The sequence below is a fragment of the Pholis gunnellus genome (genome assembly GCF_910591455.1).
Source record: "Pholis gunnellus genome assembly, chromosome: 6".
Taxonomy (NCBI): Eukaryota; Metazoa; Chordata; class Actinopteri; order Perciformes; family Pholidae; genus Pholis; species Pholis gunnellus.
The window spans coordinates 12668977-12682329 of record NC_136532.1 but is presented as its reverse complement, the minus strand read 5'-3'; the positions used below and the strand labels follow the sequence as shown (position 1 = coordinate 12682329).

Here is a 13353-nt window from a genome sequence, read left to right as displayed (position 1 = left end):
TATGTTCTATAACGAAACATATTTTGCATTTCAAATTGAAAAATATTGGCAGCTGAAATATTTAAAAAATACCACAGACCCCTTTTACAGCTTGCCTTTTATCTTGTTTAAGATGTGAACATCTTAGATCTTTCTTGGGTGTGGCAAAAATGATCATAGTACAGCGACAGAGATTCCTGTAGAGACCGATAGACGAGAGGTGGGGTTTTCTCTGCGGTCTGTTGCTATAAAAGCTCTCCATGCAAACCTCTGTTGCACAGCTTGACAGAAGCTTGCCTGCGTCTATTCTAGGACACATGCCTGGAACCCATTGCACGAAGGTAGGAGCGCTTGTATATGTTTTTCAAAGTCAAGCAGGAAAGTAAAATATTACTAAACTTAAATTAATGTGTGCCTGCTGGATCGAATGAACTAATATTTAAAGATTATAGGTATAAAATTATGAAAGGTATATTATTCCCTCATCTGAGAGCATTGATTTTGATAGATAGTTAATTCAACCCAAGGAAGAGTATTATATGCAGTAAATAAAGCAAAATCATGATCATAATTTGCAATTAACATTTCTTTCTGTTTTCTTCTATTTTGAAATACTTCACAAATATATGAATTTTGTTATCACTTTTAATAAGTAGTGATGAAGACCTAATGTACTGCTGAGTGACAACTTTTCCGCTCTCCTCTCAGGATATTCAGAAGAATATCACCAGTGCCAGTTCGTCTGCCTGCTCCTCTCCTGCTACCATATTCACTGTAAGTCAGTGTTCACAGTTTAGATGCACAACATAAATTCCATGTTGTGTGTATTTTACATGCTTCAAACAGCCTTGGAATGAGATTCTCTAATTCATTTCTCACCAATAACATGGTGGTTGCAGGAGCTCCAGCCCCTGATGGCGAACCCTGACCTGCCGTCTGAGCATGACAACTCCCAGGTGGACAGAAAGGAGCCTGAGCCTGAGCAGCCAGTGCCAAGAAATCTGCAGGCGGCCAGGGCCCACATCCTCAAAGGAGTCTCCTGCATCCTCAAAGGAGTCTCCTACTTCTCTGGAGACATGAAGGTGTTTGGAAAATGGATGGAAAGTAAGTCAACTCAAATTTTTTTACTTGCTCTTGGTCAACACAAAGGCTGAATATACTGATGACATTATTAAAAAATTGCTGGATGTTGTAAACAACTTGACACTGATAACCATTGAACAACTACACGCTGGGAAATAAAAGTTAAATCCCGACACTAATCAGGGTGCACAACGTTGCTGTAAAATGATTGGCATTCTGCCTTCATCAGATGGGATGTACTCAACCTTGAGATCAGTTACGAAACTAGAATTGAGAGAGTTAATCAAGGACACATTTAAATACCAAGTAACACGCAACCATGCAATGTGTTATATCTACCTACAAACATCTATGTGTGACTGACAGGAACTTGGAACTGCACCGTTAAGGTAAGCTAGGCTATAGGGAATTTAAACTAACAATGTGCAACATGTTCCCTGTGAAGATAAGATACAGGGTTAGCTACTCTGTTTCAGTCGACAAACCTGTTGTTCTTATAAGATATGGCTTCCGTGACCTTGAACAAGCATTTTGTGACACAGATGTACCCGCTGTCTTTATTTATCTCAGAGTCCCAGACTGTGAGCCTGAGAAAACTAAAGCGTGCACAACATTCAATGTGGCAATCCTATCAAGCAGCTCTGGGCAAATGTCAACGCTGTCTGTCTGTTCTTTCTTTCTGTCCTCCAGAGCAGTTTTTCTTGCTGCAGTTGCTGGACTGGGTTTTGCGTGGAGCTGCTCAGGTGATGTTCGTCAACAACCCTCTAAGCGGCCTCATCATTTTTGCTGGCCTCATCCTGCAAAACTACTGGTGGGCTCTCAACGGCTTTGTGGGCACACTCTTTGCCACCATTTCTGCCCTTATTCTGCAACAGAACAGGTTTGAACAAACTAATGCTACAGATATTAAGAAATTAAATCTGAATTAGATGTTACTGTATATAAAGAAAATTGGTTGTGAATTAACGCTCACTTGCAGTCCACGTACCTTCATTCACACTAAATCCCCATGACTCGCTAATAGTCACGACGACAGTAGACGTACTGACCGGAAACATGATGCAAAAAATGATATATATATATATATATATATATCATATGTATATGATCATTGTCCTAGGTAGAGGAAGGTGAAATGACTATGTAGGACGATTTTACATAGTTTTGTATAGCAGAATATGTTGAATTAATCAATTCAAATCACTTTTCATTCAGGGGTGCAATAGCTGCAGGGCTGTACGGTTACAACGGCATCCTGGTGGGCCTGCTGATGGCGGTGTTCTCCAACAAAGGAAACTGGTACTGGTGGCTCCTGCTACCAAACATCTTCATGTCCATGATGTGGTGAGCAACGAGATTGACTAATAATAAAATGATGTATTCATTTCATAAGAAATGAGAGGTAGATGTAAGAAAGTAGATAAAGTAACCAAAACAAGACAAGACAAATGTCAAAACGGATCCGTTTACAGTAGTATGACCATGTACATGAGTTGGTTATAAACCTAACACGGGTGATGTTATATCCTTCTGTTTTCAGCCCGATTGTGTCCAGTGCCCTGGCATCTATTAACAGTCGATGGGATCTGCCAGTGTTCACCCTGCCCTTCAACATCCTGGTGTGTCTCCACATGGTTGCCACTGGACACTACAACCACCACTTCCCCCAAGTCCTCATTCAGCCTCGCTCAGAGCTGCCCAACATCACCTGGTCTGAAATCGACGTAACCAAGGTCAGTGACAGGCCAGGATTTGTTTATACACGATACACACCTCTCTGTGGGCTGGTACACTGTAGATACTGTGCACTTCAAAATCAAATGTTTTTAGTTTTGTTCTGATAGCATTTCAACGTTATGTAATTTAAATGTGACCGATTCATCAGCGCTTATATAACATGTTCCCTGCAAGGTATCTGATTGAAATTTTCTGTAGGAGCTATGTGTAATTACAAATAAGTGTGTGTGTGTGTGTGTGTGTGTGAGTTGTGAGGGTGCATCAAAGCTGACAGGAGAGTGACGGAAATCAATCAGTCTCTACACACCCCCACAAGAGGTTCAATGAGGAAACACAAGTGGAAACACCTGCAGTTGTAAATCATGCTGTGTTGTGGATCTACAGTTATGCAACCTCCATGTCTTTACCTCTCAAGCTGTTCATGTCGGTGCCTGTGGGAATAGGCCAGGTCTACGGCTGCGACAACCCGTGGACCGGAGGAATCTTCATTATCTCACTGTTCATCTCCTCCCCTATCACGTGCGCTCATGCTGTCCTGGGATCTGCCGTGGGCATGGTTTCAGGTGAGAGGACTATACCTCGACAGTCGAATGCAAGAGTCATTCTGTCCTAAAGGGCTTGCAACTACAAAACACTTATTTTGCTTCCTTACATGCTTTCAGAATGAATTCAAGTCAATATGTTCCAACCACAAGATGAAATCCCCTCAAAATCCGTGCAAAATTACCAGTAGGGTCATCATTTATTAAGATAATCCAACCTTGAACGTAACTTGGCATTTCTTTGATTGCTGTGATTTATCATATTTTGCAGGCTTGGCACTGGCAGCACCATTTGGTGACATTTACTTTGGCCTCTGGGGATACAACTGTGTCTTAGCCTGCATTGCCATCGGAGGAATGTTTTACGCTCTCACCTGGCAGGTGCATCTGCTTGCCATCACGTGTGGTTAGTACACATCCGGAAGTTAAAACACTATCTATAACAATAATCATAAAGAATGATAACATGACACATGTCGCTGAGAGTGACCAGATATGGACATGAATGGCATCTCACAGTATCTCTCTTCATCTCCTGAACAGCTTTTTTCTGCGCATACCTCGGCTCAGCCATTGCCAACATCATGGCCACGGTAAGGTTTTTCTGACTCGTAATGTTATATCAGTCCATAATAAACACAAGTTACTGACAGCAACGGGATTTGTTTTTCCTCTACAGTTTGGTCTGCCAGCCTGCACTTGGCCTTTCTGTCTCTCTGCCCTCACCTTCCTCCTCTTAACAACGGAAACCAAGAAGATCTTCAAGCTGCCGCTGGCCAATGTCACGTACCCCGAGAAAAACCTGGGCTTCTTCTGGAAGCTGAAGAAGCAGGATAAAATGAAAAAGGCTGAGAAAGAGAGGATAGAACGTGAGGAGAAGAACACCATCAAAGAAGAGATGATACTGAACGAGAAAGAGCAGCTGAGGCTAGAGCTTGAAAGATTGGAAGAAGCAGCAAGTGAGACATGTGTCGAAGGCTATGCACCTGGGGTCGAACAGCAGGGTGCTGAAGATATCAGACACAATGAGCTAACTGAGGTCACTATTGCGGATCATGTTTAATACTGCATTTCTGCAGCGGGAGAGATAGACAGAGGATAGAGACGAAACACTCCATCTTGCAAAGATTGTATTGGCATCCTCCCAAAACACCGCACCACCCACCATGTATATTCACGCTTTAATTAACAAACAACTTGTTTCACTGATGTCAAGAAAGCTTTCGATTCTGTTTGAGTTAAGGACTCTTTTACAGACATCTACATTGTGGTAAAGGAGGCTAAATGTAGGATGTGGTTAAATCAATGTATTTGAAAAATAAGTGTGCTGTTAAAAATGGAGACAAAACAAACTGAATTCTTCAATCAGAGAAGAGGTGTTCGTCAGGGTAATTTAAATCCAATTAATTTATTGTGTATATAAATGAACTTGCTCTTCAGTTCCTGGCCTCTCCCTCCCAGATACAGTCATGAAGTGACTGTTTTATGCTGACGACCTGGTTCTACTGTCTACTGAACAAGTCTACAACAACTGTTGGACATAGTAGTAAAGTTCTGTCATGGTTCTTCAAGAAACGCCCCAGATGTCAGGAGCACAAATATCAGTTTACCATAAATAACCATATCCTTGTATATAGTATAGGTTATACCTGCCTTGGTTTAACCACAACAGCATCAGGGAGTTTCAACATGTTGTTGAAATGTGATTATGAGACTGAATATATATCATTATCATATAATAACTGTAATGTTATGTTAATATTGATATAAACATTATTGTGCACTATTGTATTTTGATGCTTTGTTTTGTTTTTTACTTTCATGTCAATAAAGCCACACTGAATTAAAATCTATTGAATACAGTAATGGAACTTTTATAATTCAAGGGCTGAATAATTTCTGGGGAAATATTGTTTGTTGGCCATAATCTAATATAATAATGTATAAATAAGATTAGCATCTGACACATCAGTCTTGCATGCCTTCTAATAACATAACAATATCGCACCACCCAAAGTTTAAACAATAAATCAAGCTACCAAAAAATCTGGCTTGATGATAGGTGTTCCTAAATATAACAAGGGTCTCGTAGTCATCCCCACATTTAATTATTACATGAGTCTCAATAATGGAAAAAGTCAAAGACAACAAAGCTTTATGGGCCAGTACTGGGTAGCAGGGCTTGCATCTCCCCCAGGTGTATGCACTGGATCTGTTGGCCATCATTTTTCAGCTGCAATTTCCTCGACATCTGCAGGATTAAATCTCTTTCTGTGAATCGGACAAATGTTCTGTTGTCAAATAATGTTGAGCCTGGCAGTGGTTGTCACAAGGACTCTGGCACGTTTGCCTCCAGCTCGTTGCAGCACGAACATCCTGCACTGAAACTCCCTTGAACAGGTCCCTCAAACACTGGGGCACAGCTAATGCAGAGATATGGCCTCCACAATCCAGTGCGACAGCTTCTGGCGGAACAATGGCTTGCCTTTGTGGGGAGTGGCCCAGAACACAAATTACTGTTCCACTTTCCTAGGACATGCTGATCTACTCGCACACACATGCAGCACCCGCACCGGGCATAATGTGTTAAGCCTTTGCTTCCTCTGTTGAGGAAGCAAGCAGGAAGGGCGGATGGATAAAGTCTGTAAGTCGCTCACAAGCTTTGTTGTGGTTAAAGCTTAGAGCAACACTGTTTTAAGTGAAATAAACTCCATGCCCACCGCCTCTAGGTTCAAATGGGTGATGAGAAAGGGCGTCCAACACAACCAACAGATCCCACAGAGGAACCAGGGTCCTGGAAACAAGCAGCTTGTGGCGTTCAACCGTCATGAAACGTCATACTAAAAGGATGCTGCCCCACAGGCTTCTCCCCAAAGTCTAAATGACAGACTGAGATAGCGGCTAAATCAACTTTAATTGTAGAAAGATTATCTACTAATTATTGCAAGAAACACAGCAGGTCAACCCCCAAACACTGGAAAGGAATGGTGTGCCTTGCACCACTCCTAAAAAAGCCTCCCACTGTAAAGAGAGCAGGCAGGCCTGCTGCATTCAGGTTCCACTTCTCACAGGCCAAGCCCAGAGCGCTATGTGTACAGTGTGGGTGAGGTTGGTAGATCTCCCTGCATGCCTGGGAAAGGAGTTCCCTTCGTATGGGTAGAGGCCCCGGCTCAGGCTGAGAGGGGAGAATGCATAGAGCAGCACGCTTGGCCATTATAGAGACAGCGCATCCACCCCCAGGGGTGCATTTACGTCCGTCAGGGAGAAAAACAGCAGACAGTGAGGCAGGGGTGGCTTTCCCTCAGACGAGCATGAGCAAGACTTATCATTACATGATATGTGATGATAAGTCTTGTAAGAGTCTGTGGCGCTTGGACTCTACAGGGAGATTTGTAATCGAGGAATGTGTGCCCTGAGCAGCAGCAAGATAAATCCCCCCGTGGAGTCCAGACAATGGTGCTCTCTGAATCCTCTTTCTTCTCCTTTTGACTTCCTGTGTCTCCTTTTACCGCAACAAATCAACATTTGACAAACGATTGTTGCCATTGTACATTGTTGTGAGTTTGCCGTTGACATTAGTAAGGCTACTGACGACCAGCTGATGATATACATTTATTTTATTGTTATTTATTTTTGCAGAATTAAACATTTTCTTGAAATATCTCCATCCTCAACCCAGCGTGATTCATGGGTGCAGAACTAAGCTTACTGGCTCCTAGCTAGCCACATATTTTAACAGACAGATATGAGAGTACAATATCTATCATATTTTTACCTTGTCTTTCACATGCAGGTAATACATCTGCTACAGTTGGGTTCCAATAATTTTGTATAACTTTGTTTGTATGTTAATTGTATATCCTTTTTGAATAAATCATTTTCTAATAATCGGTCAAGTGAAGGTTGGTTTATTCAGTGTTGTCTGGAAGTACTTTATTAGTTGACACCCATTCACTGAGAGACATTCACAGCAGACCTACCTTGCAAGGTGCCACCTGCCCATCAAGATCTACACTAATTCACACTCACCCACCTATAGCACAGTCATTTGGGGATTAATTACTGCGGAGTAAGGGATCAAACCGCCAATCTTCTGAGTGGAAGACAACCTGCTCCACCTCTGAGCCACAGTCAACACAATATATGGAAATATCTGAATATGAAATTAATAAATAATAATAAATCATATGTGGTTAATAATTACAAAAAACCTGGAAATATATATCATGTGTTGGTATCATATGATTTTGTTCTTGTTTGAGAAATTAGTAATATATCATTTAGATACACGGCACAGTGATTTGTCCAAGGACAAGGGAAATACAAGGACTGTACTGTATGTTGCAATCAAAACAGCTACATTTAGAGGTACAGTAAACAGTTTGACAAGTACATTGCTCAACCTTCTAGTTTGAGCTGTCTTGAGACCTTGTCTTGTTTTGGTAAAACAACCAAACAATGCTTATAGATCTTTCATAAACATCTCTTCGGCTCAGCAAAATCGAATCAGTAAATCTGCCCTTAAAAATCATAACTCTATATGCTCTACTGATCTGCACAGGAGATCTTTGCACAATGTCCCTGCAGCATTACAGAGCTTAATGAGGCGAGTGATTGCTGGTTTGGATGGTTGTGTAGTTTACTTGAATGATGTCATCTACACTGTTCCGAGGGCCTATCATGTCCAGTGGATTCAAGCTTTTATTGAAACATGGCATGGTCAATCAGTCACATTATGAGATTGCTGCAGCCATACTACACCTATAGGTTTGGTGGTTGGGCAGGGCAAAGGGAAAACGAAAAAGATACAAAAATTGTAGCTCCTTTTGCCCCGTGTAGGCCATTATAACAATATCAAAGAAATATATGAAAATGCATTTGAAAATGTTAAGAGACCTTCTACTTGCCCCAGCACCGGCTGCTCTGTGGCTGAGAGAAATATTATTGTTGCGAGCGGATGTTTTCAGAGTAAAAACACGTGCTGTGCTGCTACAAAGTGATGATCTGAAGGGTTCTCCAGCTGGTGGTGTATGGGGTGAGATATGCCTCTGCCTTTTGTCTATACTTCTGTCATGTACCTTTTCTTTTAATTTATTCCAGTGGGTGCAAGGTTTCTGGGGCAAGATTAACTGATAAAAGGCCGCAGGCAAGCATGTGAGATACACGATCAGATGAAGATGATCAGATGATCAGATAAGCGGGCACAGTACAACTAACCAGAATATTCTAGGAATTTGTCTGCAGAGTCAAAGAGGAACTAAATAAAGTACCAATGATTTATTGAAAGATGAGTTTATCAGAAAAGCACAAACACCACAAGGTGGACCACCAATATCTATGGACTGTTTTCTGTTGAATGTGTATGATCTTAAATCATGCTTACGTCATGATTTAAAGCAGTGTGGCATGTTTTCGACCTCATTCAGCCTTACTGGATCAGGGTATTGCCCTCAGATTAGCAGCATGACTTAGACTGAGACCTATTGAGCAGGAGACAATTTTAGAACGCAACATTTTTTTACTTTCAAAATATATATAAGAAAATGTGTAAGTTCGATTCACTGATAATCAGAGAATATGAATAATGAATTTGTAGTAGCAAGACCCATTTGAGTCTTTAAACTAAAATTATTTTAAAACTGGACGGAGATAACTGCTTGTCCTCAGAGAGTCACGAATGATATATCACATTTTTAACAAATACTTTGAATTGATTCGTGCAGCTTCACATGTCCAGTATGACCTAAAGTGACTGCTGTTTAAATGACTGTTCTGATCTACTGAATACTTTCACAGTATTTTTGAATCTCTGCTAGTTCAATTAATATTTGTCAGTATAATGACAGGGTGTGTCTTGAACATTTAAATCTAATGTAATGATAGTGCTAGATAGACACATATTGACTAATCCCTGAAAATCACCAGCCATATACTCATTGTCTTCCCTAACGTTAACATATTGGCAGAATCATAGCTAACTCAAAAGACCAAGTCCTGGAGCAACACAAACATACTCAGATATAATGGTATCAACCTCATAAGGACCTATAACCAATTGAATCTACTACGCTTCTCTTTAGAAACACAACAATTTATGCTGAACTACAACTGCATCATTCAGTCTAGCACCCACAGCAGATATTCTGTATGTGGACCAGAGAGAGGAAAGTTAGAGGGTCCTCTAGTGGAGCAGCACAGCAGCTACGCAGTGTCTCGACAGAGGAGTGGTAACGTCATATCCTAACATCTCAGAAGCATGCAGGTTATCACAAAATCTGAGACTCAACCAGCCTGTCTGTCTGTGGAAAGGCTGATTTGTAAGAGTGGTAAGGCTACAATTGAACAGTCAGAAAGATTACAACGTTAAGAGTACAAATGTAGTATCATCTCATGATGAGATATCATACCGGTAAAGTATAATGGTCTGAAAAGCACAATAAAATGGCACAAAACGGCAAATTCAATTCCTTACCAATAAATAAAAACTCCAGTGTACTTTAAGCAACATCATTACCGTGCTGAATTCTTGACTATGTCATCCAAGATTGTATTTTAGATTGTATAACAGTGGTTTCGATCACGTCAATACCCTGACCCTTCCACTTAGCACTTATTTTAGCACTTATTTTATTCGTATTAGCTTATTGAACTTATTGTAATCGTATTAGTTCGTTGCACTTATTGTATTGCGGGTTTGCTCGTTGCACTTATTGTATGTTTGTTTCTGCACTGTACGTTTGCCCTGGTTTATGCTCTTAGATACTTGTTTAGCAAAGGATATGCACTTATGACTTCTGGTGACTAGTAGTTCTCTTACCGATTTCAACCGATACCGATGTTGAATACACTTCTTGTAAGTCGCTTTGGATAAAAGCGTCGGCTAAATGACTGTAATGTAATGTCAATGCCACGCCTCCAGTCGGGTGGCACCATCTCCAACATACCAACAAACAACACCAGCTGACTCATTGTCGTCATTGTCTTCAGGGAACACATATTTACAGGCCACATGTCACTAAACGTAGAAACTGAAGCACTCACATTTCCATTCACATTGCTGGTTAACAGTAGCATTTGCCAGCAAAGGTGACAAGAAATAGAGATAGAGACTGAAGAGTTGAGTTATGGAGCATTGTGTTGTTGTGTCCACTAACTTGCTCACACTATTACTCACATTTCCTCATTCAAAGGCATTCTCCACAATCCTTTGTGTATCAGTCATCAGGCGTCAGCTAATGTTTAATCTCACTGGCACACCAATGGATCCACAGATCAATCTGATGCCCAGAGAGCTGAAGCTGCACATGCAGGTGACTCCACTTGGCAGGACTGCATAGATAAAATGGTTGTTGCTCTTCTATTAAGGGTTGTGACTGAATGGGGTTAACAGTGATTGATTCATTGTTTGATGATAGGTTTGTGACTCATGACGCATGTTCCTGTCAAATCATTTTGTTTGTACATGTGCGAGCCTTTTTCCTTATTTAGATCGATGTCATGTTGTGGCCCGAAACAGGATCCTATCTGCTTTTAAATCTTTGTTTAATCTTTGTTTAATGTTTAATCTCCTTTTTAACGAAACCCCTTACATAACCGCTGGCTACATTCTACAAAGAGTTTGCAGATCACCCTGTGTGAGATTGTTCGGGATGGCTGCATTCTCTAACAAAGAAGACATAAATCTGCGTCCACACGTCAGCAGTGCAAAGATGTAAAAATGCCGAGCACAAGATAGAGCTGTAAAGTAACTTAGTGCATTCATGCAAGTACTGCACTCAACTTCAGTTTCAAAGTACCGGCACAATTCTAAAGTTTTGTATTCTAAAGTAAGAGTGCTTCTTTTTGGTGAGACTCAATACTTTTACTCCACTACAAGTCAGATGGGACATTTTGTGTTTAACGTGTCTAAAGTTTTGGTGTTATTCATGTGTTTATACATGGAAACAATAATACTGAATTTAATTTGTTTTGTTTGATCCGCACTTGCTGTAGTTTCTTTGGATTTTATGTGCAATCAAATGAATTAGCTCAAAAACATGATGCCTGGCTATCAGTTTATTGAGTATTTTGATGGGCTTTTAAAATACAGTTTTAAAATGATTCACACCAACATTATGACACCTCACAAGGCTTGCAAACATGGGAGTTGATTTTGAACAATCACGATGTTACGTCCTACAAATAACTACATGAGAGCTCAACCCTCTACAGACCATGTACTGTATCTTAAGTGGTTACATACAAAATTCTGAAGAAACTTAAGAATGTATATTTATGTACATAATGTGTGATAGATCTATATATATATAATTTGTGTGTGTGGTGTGTGTGTGTTGGAACGACGCTTTCCTCTGACCTGAAGCTCTGCGTTGCTGCGTGTGCTTCTGAAAAGCTTTATTGGAGGTTTGTTAAGTGAATATTTGGATGTAAGCCACAAAATGATTAGATTTATGCCCGATGGGAAGTGACATCGGTTAGTTTAAGTTTTTTTGCCAAACGTTTCAAACATGAGTGGAAATCTTGCTAAAACACACATGCATCTATTAGTGTCCAGGGGTTAATACATTAAGTAAAATGAAATACCGTAGCTATCAGTGAATCGGTGCCACATTCACATTTAAAGAGGTTATTTATCCAAACTAAATAAACCAAAGAGGACGGAGGTGTAAATCAGGCGACATGTGTGTTGGCTCAGCAGGAATAACATAAATATTTGAAAGAAAAACAGAATGCCTGATAACCTTACTGCTTTGTATTTCATTATATTTTTCAATGTTGTCACCTGTCATCTGAATTTTTTGTTTCCTTTACATGAATAAAGACATTTCCACTATAAACAGGTGCATAAAAAGTCAACAGAATGCAGGAAATGAAGTGTTTGATGCTCAAAATGTCCATAACGAGATCTAACACTCTTTTCACATTTTTTTCTCCCTGGCAAACTAATGATAGTGATATTACAACTCCCCAATCAAATCTATTATATGGGATTAAATGACATGCTTATTCAATGACATAAGACAGGACAGGGCGGTGGCAAAACCCATGAAACAAAGAAACAGGAAACTGAAGCTGTGTTCCAAATTGCAAACTTTTTCTTTTTACTTTTAGTACATACTGCAGCGGCCCTTACAAAGTCTGTACTGTCCCAATGCACTTAATTGGGACATACTACTTCTATAGAACATTGCACCTTGAACTTCAGAATAGCCAGAAAATCATGCTGCCCTGCATACTGCAGAATGCAAAGGGACGTAGTTGGGCATCCTGGTATTTTTGGTATACTGCATTTGACACACTCTGTATTGGGACATACGAAACATTTTTCTGACATACTAAATATGACAGTATGGGTATTGGAACTGTCTCTGGCCCAGAAAGATGGGGGGTCAGAATCGCACTCAGCTGTGTTATCATTAGCAGCTCCTATCAGCCGGGGGCTGGTTTAGTGACTGCAGAGTCAGCAGGCAGTCAATGGCAGTTTAACACAGTCAATAAAAGGTGTTTTGAGAAAGTGGGACTCACCTCAACCACGAGGTGAGCGTGCAGTCATAACTGGCCAGCCAACATATTTTGCAGGTTGCTGCAGCAGAATGTAAGATAAGCCGTGGACAGACACAGAGGTGCACACTCACTCACCACCTAAAATTCCTTTAGAAGATCATTCCACAACATACACAGTTGAGCAGAATTCACATCCACGTTTTAAACAGTAGCCTACAGTGGAAAATATGAATAAGAGCAACTAGGCAAGTTTCCAGAAGACCTAGAGAGACCTCTGGTGGTACAAGCGAGAAGCATCGTGTGAAAGGCTTCACTGTAAATCACATCAACATTTCCACTGTGATTAGACAGTTGGGATATAGAGGTCTTGCAGCCTGATATTCACAATAGATTTTTCAAAAGCAAGAATGTCAAATTATTTTTTGTTTTTGAATGTGACGAAGCTTGGGGAAATGGATTGGAGGAACAGCTTTCAAGTCCTTCCTCAGATTTATAATTTAAATCTTAA

At 40.5% G+C, this 13353-nt stretch overlaps 1 protein-coding gene across 1 annotated transcript; it reads left to right on the top strand.

The window, feature by feature from the left end:
* Positions 1-296: 296 nt before the first annotated feature.
* Positions 297-4404, top strand: slc14a2 (solute carrier family 14 member 2; the record flags this gene model as incomplete). The annotated part of the gene is made up of 10 exons (XM_079160729.1): positions 297-320; positions 688-753; positions 879-1083; positions 1753-1942; positions 2278-2406; positions 2603-2795; positions 3215-3362; positions 3613-3747; positions 3885-3934; positions 4021-4404. 10 exons carry the CDS (start codon positions 297-299, stop codon positions 4402-4404), a joined length of 1524 nt encoding a protein of 507 aa, XP_079016855.1.
* Positions 4405-13353: the final 8949 nt, after the last annotated feature.